Source organism: Pungitius pungitius, chromosome 12 (assembly GCF_949316345.1).
Source record: "Pungitius pungitius chromosome 12, fPunPun2.1, whole genome shotgun sequence".
Classification (NCBI taxonomy): Eukaryota; Metazoa; Chordata; class Actinopteri; order Perciformes; family Gasterosteidae; genus Pungitius; species Pungitius pungitius.
The window spans coordinates 19,925,962-19,934,251 of record NC_084911.1 but is presented as its reverse complement, the minus strand read 5'-3'; the positions used below and the strand labels follow the sequence as shown (position 1 = coordinate 19,934,251).

At 50.6% G+C, this 8,290-nt stretch overlaps 1 protein-coding gene and 1 non-coding gene across 2 annotated transcripts; both read right to left on the bottom strand.

The window, feature by feature from the left end:
• Positions 1-1,452: 1,452 nt before the first annotated feature.
• On the bottom strand, positions 1,453-7,282 carry fam234b (family with sequence similarity 234 member B). Its single transcript, XM_037477320.2, has 12 exons — positions 7,005-7,282; positions 5,028-5,549; positions 4,602-4,715; positions 4,358-4,525; positions 4,048-4,163; positions 3,827-3,977; positions 3,583-3,721; positions 3,175-3,369; positions 2,994-3,072; positions 2,740-2,907; positions 2,526-2,646; positions 1,453-2,427 (listed from the first exon to the last, which is right to left on the bottom strand). The coding sequence occupies exons 1-12, from the start codon at positions 7,141-7,143 to the stop codon at positions 2,165-2,167; spliced, it is 2,175 nt and encodes a 724-aa protein (XP_037333217.2). The 5' UTR covers positions 7,144-7,282; the 3' UTR covers positions 1,453-2,164.
• Positions 7,283-7,734: 452 nt separating this feature from the next.
• On the bottom strand, positions 7,735-7,888 carry LOC119221162 (U12 minor spliceosomal RNA). Its single transcript, XR_005120665.1, has one exon. It is a non-coding gene; the product is annotated as a U12 minor spliceosomal RNA (small nuclear RNA).
• Between the last annotated feature and the right edge of the window lie 402 nt (positions 7,889-8,290).

The following is an 8,290-nucleotide window of genomic DNA, read 5'->3' as shown; positions in this document are numbered from 1 at the left end:
GATAACAAGATGGTCTCTCTCTCTCCAGCCCTACCAGTTTACTGTGCAATACTGCCCGGGAGCCAGGAACAAGGTGGCTGATTTTTTGTCGCGGATCCCAGAGGAGGAAAATAACTAAAATGGGTTGGTGACCCCAGCTCGTGGAGGGGTGGAGCGTTGACACTTGGGACGACAGTGGTCGTCTGCAGAAGGAGGAAGAAGTGTCACAGAGCCACCCTCTGTTCTCTGTGACCCCTGGTTACCCCTTCTCACCTGACGTCAGCAGACATGGGGCGGCCATCTTGACTTCAAATAAAAGATTGACAGGGTTGTTTCTCAGTGCTTTATTCCTGTGCTGTTGCATTGTGGGTAGTGGGAGAAACCAAGTGTGGTGGCAAAGGAGGGGGTAAATTGTGTGGGGTTAGTGAGGTTTGCTCCATAATCATTGTTAGAATTATTGGTGGATGTGTACGGTGTTATGATAAGAGCTGTTAACAGAGGGAAATGGGGTAGGCAATCTAGTAAGACCGGGTCTGCACAAGTATCCCATGTTAATGGTCATTATTATCCCCATGTGATTAGGGCCCTAGAATTGGTGGGACCCAGGTGTATAAATGTCTCACCTAGTGGAGTCATCGGGAGTGGGTGGGCTACGCCTGGTGGGAGCGGTTGCACCTGTGAGCACCTGCACGTTACGGCTTGGGAAGGATGTGAATAAAAAACTTTATTGGCATACAACGTCCTCTGTCTACTATTGTGGAGAAACTCGGGATGTCCTTTTGACAGTCCGTTTCTCATATTAGACCTTGGGATTGTTTACTAAACCTCAAAACTGTTTCAAAGTTTACATTTTGAAGCCCTGACTGCAACCAAACCCTCCTTCTGAGAGAGCAGGTTTGAACTGAGGATCCTCCACACTTCAGCCTTCCTGCTATCTCCCTGCACTGTTCCACCACACACCTGTTGATGCTTTTGAATCCAACCTCAATTCTCATAGATTCTACCTACCTGAATTTCTGAAAGTACTATATTTCTAAATATGCTATTTCTACACTTGTCTGCTGGAATTGGTTGAACAAAAATAAAAATCCATGTGAAAAAAATTACTTCTCACTGTTCTCAGGTCAAATATTTATGCAATTAAAATTCGATTAATTTCGATAAATTAATTACAAACCCTCTAATTAATTAGATTAATATTTTTAATCGAGTCCCGGCCCTAAAGTAAACCCAACCTGGGTTTCTAACCCTCACTAAAACATGTGTATATTAACAACGGCATGTAGCATTTAGTTTCGTATCAAGAATGGAATAGTGCGTGTAAATACAGTACGATACCTCATCCTCACTAAATTCTTGTCGATAGCGAAAGCCCTGAATTTAATGCTGACTAAAGTTTATGGCATTTAAGTTGCTTTAGGAGAGAAGATAACACAAAAACGCAACAGAGTGAAATAAAGGACACAACACACGTTACAGTAAGAAATGATTCTCATACTTTCACTGGCGATATGTGAAGTTGCAGCTTACATTTAAATGCCGTACCCTTTAGCAGTCACATGTTCTGAGAAAAAAAACTGGATTATATAACCATAAGATATTTCACAACATAAATCAACAAATTCAACGTTGAAGCAATAAATTAACACTGTACAGCATCAAATATTTACAGAGCAGAAAGAACACCATTTTATGACAACAAAAAAGAAGCCAAATGAACCTACTGGCTTTGGAAGAGTTATTAATGCTGCAGACTTTAAACACATTTACAGGATTGTTGTGCTTCCCTGTCTGTAATGATCTAAAGTACAAAGTTCATCTTGGTATCGACACTCAATCAAACAAATGTTAAAGACTTTCCTGTGCGCAGACATCAGTGGATGATTGTAAACATTAAAAAGAGACTTTATTGGGGGGGGGGGGTGTTGCCCCCTAATTGAATGGCAGGCAAAACACTGCAGGTTAAATAATTTAAAGAAGCAATAAAAACACAACCTACTTAAGAAGAATCTTTGTACAGAGCAGAAGTTTCAAGTAACACAAATCAAATCCGCAAACGAGATGAATGTACAGTTCTGGATGAACTCAGCGCGTCTCCACAGTGTCGGGGGCAGTGCGCCCCTCCCTCCTTAAACCTTGTGGGGGTCCGACCGACCGAACGGACCTGACGATGGATCCGCGGTTCTCAAACCGGCGTCGTGCTTGAGTGAGTCTCTCTCACCGGGCGCTTAAAGGACAAGCCCCTGAAGAACTTGTTCACCTCAAACGCGCCGGGTTGGACGCCCCCCCCCGACCTGCCGCTCTCCCCCAGTCGCACTATTTGCCCTTTGGTGACGGCGGCTCGGAGGCTCGTACTCTTGACGACCCGGGCGCCGGGCTCCGAGTCGGCCGTGGGTCGCGAGGACACCGTGATGTAGGAGGCGTCCTTCATCCGCTCCTGATAGCTCACTGTCATAGGACACAGAGGGGGGGGGGGGGAAATACAAGAGTCGTAAGGGATGAGCGAGCGTATTAGTCGCCCTGAGGCCAAAGATCTGAACTCTCACCTGCGGAGGTGACCGCCGTGTCCGTGGTGCTGGTCAGCTGCAGCAGGACGGTCGCGTGCGCCGGGTGCAACAGGAAGAGTTTTCGGATGAGCGGCTCCGCCGCGGCGACACCCGGGGACACCTGCACGCAGACGGGGGGACGGGTGGCCGTTTCATTAATGTCTCCGGCCGGTTAGACTCGGTCCGCTGATCAGGTTCTGTGGGGCAGACTCACCGTTGGCTTGGTGATGTTCTTTGGTGCTTCGATTGGGTCGCCGGCCCAGAAGAGGAAAGCCGATTGGCCGGTGGAGGTGGCGATGGCGGACGTTTCCAGAACAAGGCGGGGACACACGAATTGCGCCGACCACAGAAGATGGCCGTTCGCTCCATCGACAACCAGCGCCTGAGAGCCAAAAGAGAAGTCTATCCATATTCAACATTGTCTACTCCATATTCCAGCTCTTGGCGTGTTGGGACGAGCCGCGTTACCTTCATGACGCCGTTGGCCGAATGCTGAATGAACAGGTCGAGGATTCCGTCATCGTTGAAGTGTCCCGGGGCCGGTTGGCTGTGACGGGCCAAGACACATCACGGGGGATTTCACAAAAACTTCCAAAACAATCATTTCCTTTGCACGCCCTGCGGCTGTGTTTACACTTCATCGGCCCACCTGTGAATGGGGCCCGAGTTGAAGGTCCATTCTTTGCGTGCGTCCTTCTGGCGGAGCAGCGACAGCTTGCTGGAGCCGTACACCAGCACCCAGTCGCTCGTAGAGGAGTTCAGGTTCCACGCCGGGTCCAGGCTGTTGTGGTTGTCTCCGAGGCCGGGCAGGAGAGGGAGCAGGAACTCCACGCCCTCGGATCCCCTGGAGGGAAGCCGGTCCGAGGTGCGATTTAGACATCAGCGGGAAAATCTCCCATAAGGCATTAGGAAATATCTCACTGTGTAAACAACTAAGGACATTTAGAAGATAGATACAAAATGGAACTTTATACCACCAAAGATCTGTAGGCTACATAGCAATCAGATTAAAAAGGTCCAAGTGAGAGAGAGCCGTGTGCAGGTGACTGAGGCGTACCTGTAAATGTGTATGAAGGAGGAGGAATTGGTTTTGAGTCCCTCCCACCCGGTGTCTTTCCCTCTCAGGGCTTGAGTTATGGGCATCTTTCCAGTGGCTCGAATGTAGACGTCCCGTAAGGAGATTGCCTCTACATTACCTGGAGGGGGGGGGGGCAACGACTTAGAATCTCATAAACCTGCCACTACCTTTTTCTTTGGCTGCGATCAAGCCTGAGCCCACATAACACATTGGATTCCTTTACCCAGTCCAAAGAGGATGTAGTAAGCCCCTTGTTGTGTCTCATGCAGCAGAGGGCCAATCAGCTTTCCTTGGCCGGTGAGGTTAAAGGGCACGGGGTGTCCGAGCTTCGCCCCCGTCTGCCCCGAGAGCAGCGTCAGGGAGAGGTCCAACGCCTGAAAAACAAAAAGATGTGAACTCAAAGCACCTGATCCCACAAAAGGGGAGGGGGCTGCGTGGCTGTACCTCGTCCGCGGGCAGGGTGGCTATCAGCAGATCTGGCACCGAGTCGCCCTGAAGGTCTGGAAGTAACACGGCCTGGGATTCAATGTTCTTCAGCTGGACCAACCACAAGGTCTTCCCTGGAGGGGGGTGGAAGGAGACCTCTGTGACCACTGCGGGATCGCCCTTACTGGGTAACCGGGACACTGAGAGGAATCTTTGCTCAAAAGAGCCTTTTCTGTCTGGCATGTGTGCCGCCCTTCTGAAGAGCTGTGTACAAGCACAGCGGTTCAACTGAACGCTAAAGGTCCTCTGACGAGGATCGTCTCCTGACCTGTGGTGCCGTTGACCGCCATGAGGACGGACTTCCCAACGAGGAGGACCACGGGGGTCGGCTGGCTGCTGTACTGCAGACCACACTGGATGTACATCACCGACTCGCGCATGACTTTCCTCCACAGCACCCGCCCGCTGACCCCGGACAGGGCCACGGCGCTGTAGACTGCTCGGGGGAGAGAACACGGTCAATGAACTGCACACGCGCACACACACACACACACACACACACACACAAACACCTTTGTTCCCGAGCGTGGGGCGGGTGTCGTTGGTCCAGTCGGTGACCCCCAGGAACACGTCCTCCACCGAGTCGCCGTCGACGTCCCACAGCGACAGCGCGGGCGGTGTGACGCCTGGACACAGACACACATCGAGATGAACACCACCAACCCAAACACCACCAGGAGAATCTGACTGAAGTCCAGCAGCTCAGCAGAAATGTGCGAATCCTAAAAAGAATCTATTGAATATCCAAACATGACGGGTTCACGCTGGCGAGGGTTTTTGTTTTAAACGTGCTTTATGTGGCCAAATAAAGACGTGAAGCCCCGGGGGGGGGTGTTGGCCCCCGTGGTGGCGCTCACACGCCTGTGGCCTGATTAGCGGGCGGGCCTCTTTGGAAGCTGCATTGCACATGGAACCCGTGACGTGGTCTCCCCCTTTACCTCCGGCCTCCCCCAGCGCTCGCTCCCACGCCGGCCTCTTCTCCAGCTCCCTCTTCTGGCAGGGCAGGAGAAACGCGCACAGCAGCACCAGCAGCGCCACGCACACCAGCGGCACCAGGAAGAAGGCACTGCGCACGGCGTTCCTCGCCCTCCGCCTCTTCTGCTCCGCGTCGGCGCCGTGGGCCCCGGCCCCGGAGCCCCCCGGGGCGCCGGGCCCCGCTCGGTCCTCGCCGCCCCGTTCCGGGTCCCTGTGGTTGCGGTACTGAGCGCCCGTCACGTCCTCCCCGTCTGCCCGGGACTTAGCGGGGAGACGTTCCCTCCACTCGTCCTCGTCGTCCTCGTCGTCCTGCGCCTCGTCCTCGTCCCCCGCGAGTCTCGCGGAGCGGCTGCCTCGCAGCTTCGAGGAGCCGGCGCCGAGGCCGTTCCGGGGGTAGTTGAGCACGAGGTCGTCCTCTTCGCTCTCGTCCTCGCTGTCCGCTTGGGTGAGCGGGTCGTACTCGCCGAGCTCCGAGCCCTTCTTCCCTGCGGAGACATGTTGTAGGTGCACAATAAGGATTGGATTTTTTGACAATAGTGATGCATAATTCAACAGATAAGGCCCCGGCCTGTTAATGATCCCTTCATGATCAGCGTCTCATCAGAGCAGCATTTGTTGTGACCCGAGGCTGACGGGATGCAAAGCAGTAAAACAGGTTCTGACACCTTTCCTCCTCCTCAGCAGCAGCCTCCAGCTCTCCAACATTCTTTGGTTTTTGTGCTGCAAACGCCTTCAAACCCCTACGGAGATCTTCCAAAGATATTCCATAAGTCGTGTTTGTTTTTTCTCGACTCTGAGGTCTTTGCATTCAGGCGCGGGAGACCTTTGGAGTTCCAGTTTGCTCCTTTCTGTGGAAAGTGGCACCTCGGGCTTCTAGGAATTCAGGGGCCCGCCCTCGAATGCGTCCACTACCTGCCTCGTGCACGTGGGGACGAACTTGCCAACTATGGTTCTAGCGGTGCCTTTAGGAACATTCGGTGCCTTTTGCTATCCATCTGTTGTGTTTGTGCAAGACGATGATCGCTTTTCCTACGTTTTTGGACAATTCCTTCATCCCGTACTTCTAACATGCGATCAAACATACTATTTAATTTGTTCTACCTCAAGTACATTAGACTTATAAGATCACAAGTCTAATGTACTTGACTAATGTACTTATAATATAAGGGATTTAATCATTTAACGACCGCAGCAGTCATTGTGTTAAATACGGGGAAACCAGTTACAAAATTCATCATTTGGAGTTATTTTAAGTCCTTATTTGAGTTGTAAATTTAAAACACCTGACCAATTTTGCAAATAAACCTAATTTTCACTTGGGTTTGAAACATTTGGAGTGCAACTGAAGTATATCCTTGTTATAGGGCAATACAAAGAATGACATGACTTTCTACTATTTAATCCGTAGTATAATTGTACTCCTACTACTAGTACTACAACCACTGCTTGTAATCCAGTGTGTACAGTTACTGCATGGAGGCAGTTTGAACCTGATAAACACCGCATGATTGTAGCCTGCTCACAATATCAGACCATCTGAGCGAACCCATCCCCAGAGCAGCTTACTTAACTACACAATTTGGCATTAACACAAATAGTGTCGCACATTCCTACAGCCTCGCGTCACACCTAACGTCACGATGCCTCGCGAGCGGCTCGCCTCGGCTCGGCTCGGCTCGGGTCGGCTCATCACCAGCTAGCAGCTAGCCGACCGGCCGGGGAAATGTCAACACGCTGCTTTGCGAAACACGGGACACGTTTCACGACGTCTGCCAGGACGACGCGGGCTGACACGGACCACGCGCCGAGAGCGACGGGTCAATGGGCCGCGGAGACCGTTACAAAGCATAGGGTGCCGATAAAAGGCTGCAGCAAACGAAGGGTTCGAGTCCCTCTCTGCGGTTTGAGGGTCGCGAGGACGGACGTGTGGCGCATCTTACCGGGTAATTTGAGGGCACGGGACAGAGCTGCAGCCATTTCTCCTCCAGCGGATCCGAGAGACAGCGACGTGAGGCAGCGGTGATGCACGGATCCAGGGCACCGAGTCAGCCGTATGGATCTGCGCCTGCCCCGCTGCATGCTGGGACTTTGAGTTTTTTCCCCGCGTCATGCTCTGCGTGCCGTGGTCTGCAACCTTTTTGTTTTCTCTGTTGCCACAACATAACAAATGAATGAATAAACAAAGCAAAACACGTTTCTGCGGGCCTTGAACCGTAATACAAATAATAAGGATTCTTGAGGAATTCTTATTTTCGTTGAACTAAGTAGTATTATGTGATGTTTATGTTTTTGTTATATATATTAGTGTTTTCCATTCATACATGTACGTACATGTAGTGCAAATATACCTTTAGATTATGAAGAAGATCCCATTTGGGCTGAATTAAATGTTGGAGGTCCAGTTTGTCCCATGGTTTCTTCCTGGTTTTATCCAAGGTTCTCCTCCAAATTTCACCACCACACTGCTGTCACACTTGGTATTTCAAGGTTTAAAGCGTGTGACGTGCACATGTTGATCTGTAAAAGCGCTTTTTATTTCCGCAGGGTTTACTACAATCGAGTTCCGACTCTTGAGCTTCACTTCCAGAACCTCGTAGGGCAGCAAATGGGATCCCTGGTTTGGGCTTTAGGATTTTTTAAGTGGCATTATTTTTCACAGAGAGAGGGATCGGGGAAGGTCCTGGCTCCACGAGGCATCTCGCAAAGTAGGCGAGTCACCTCAGCAGACAGACCTATGCCCTTTCAAAAATTCATCTCGTTATGTTTACGAGGACACGGGCGTCACCCCGCGTCGTTATTTTCCTTACTCATCAGTTTAAGGCATGACCAGTCAACTGTCGAAGAAGGCTCTAGTCCCCGTGCCCAGGTGTTCTTGGTCAGGGTGCTGACTGTGGCTAACTAGCGGCAGTTTATTTTCGTTTACTCAATAACAGACGTCACTGTGTTGAATAATAACTTACATAAAATAAACGCAAGTAGTGTTTGGAATAACGTCAACTATGTATATATTTCCCATAAGCGCATTATTTCTGTGACAGTTTCGCGCAAAGGATCATGGGCCGAGTATTTATGTCCTTTGTATTTTGGCAAAAGTAATCGATCGCCGATGTTTATAGTCTAACCAGGCAGTGGTTCCGTTTTTAGGAGTGAGGTCAGTATATTTCAACGTAAATTGACTTTCTACACTAACGCCAAGTTTCTTGTTAATATACGGTGGTAGTACAAT

Coding starts and splice junctions, on each gene's coding strand:
- fam234b (XM_037477320.2), bottom strand. CDS start 7,143: ATGCAGCGGGGCAGGCGCAGATCCATACGGCTGACTCGGTGCCCTGGA. Junction 4,164..4,357: donor GGCGGTCAACGGCACCACAG/GTCAGGAGACGA, acceptor ACCCCCCTCCAG/GGAAGACCTTGTGGTTGGTC. Junction 3,370..3,582: donor TCCTTCATACACATTTACAG/GTACGCCTCAGT, acceptor GCTTCCCTCCAG/GGGATCCGAGGGCGTGGAGT.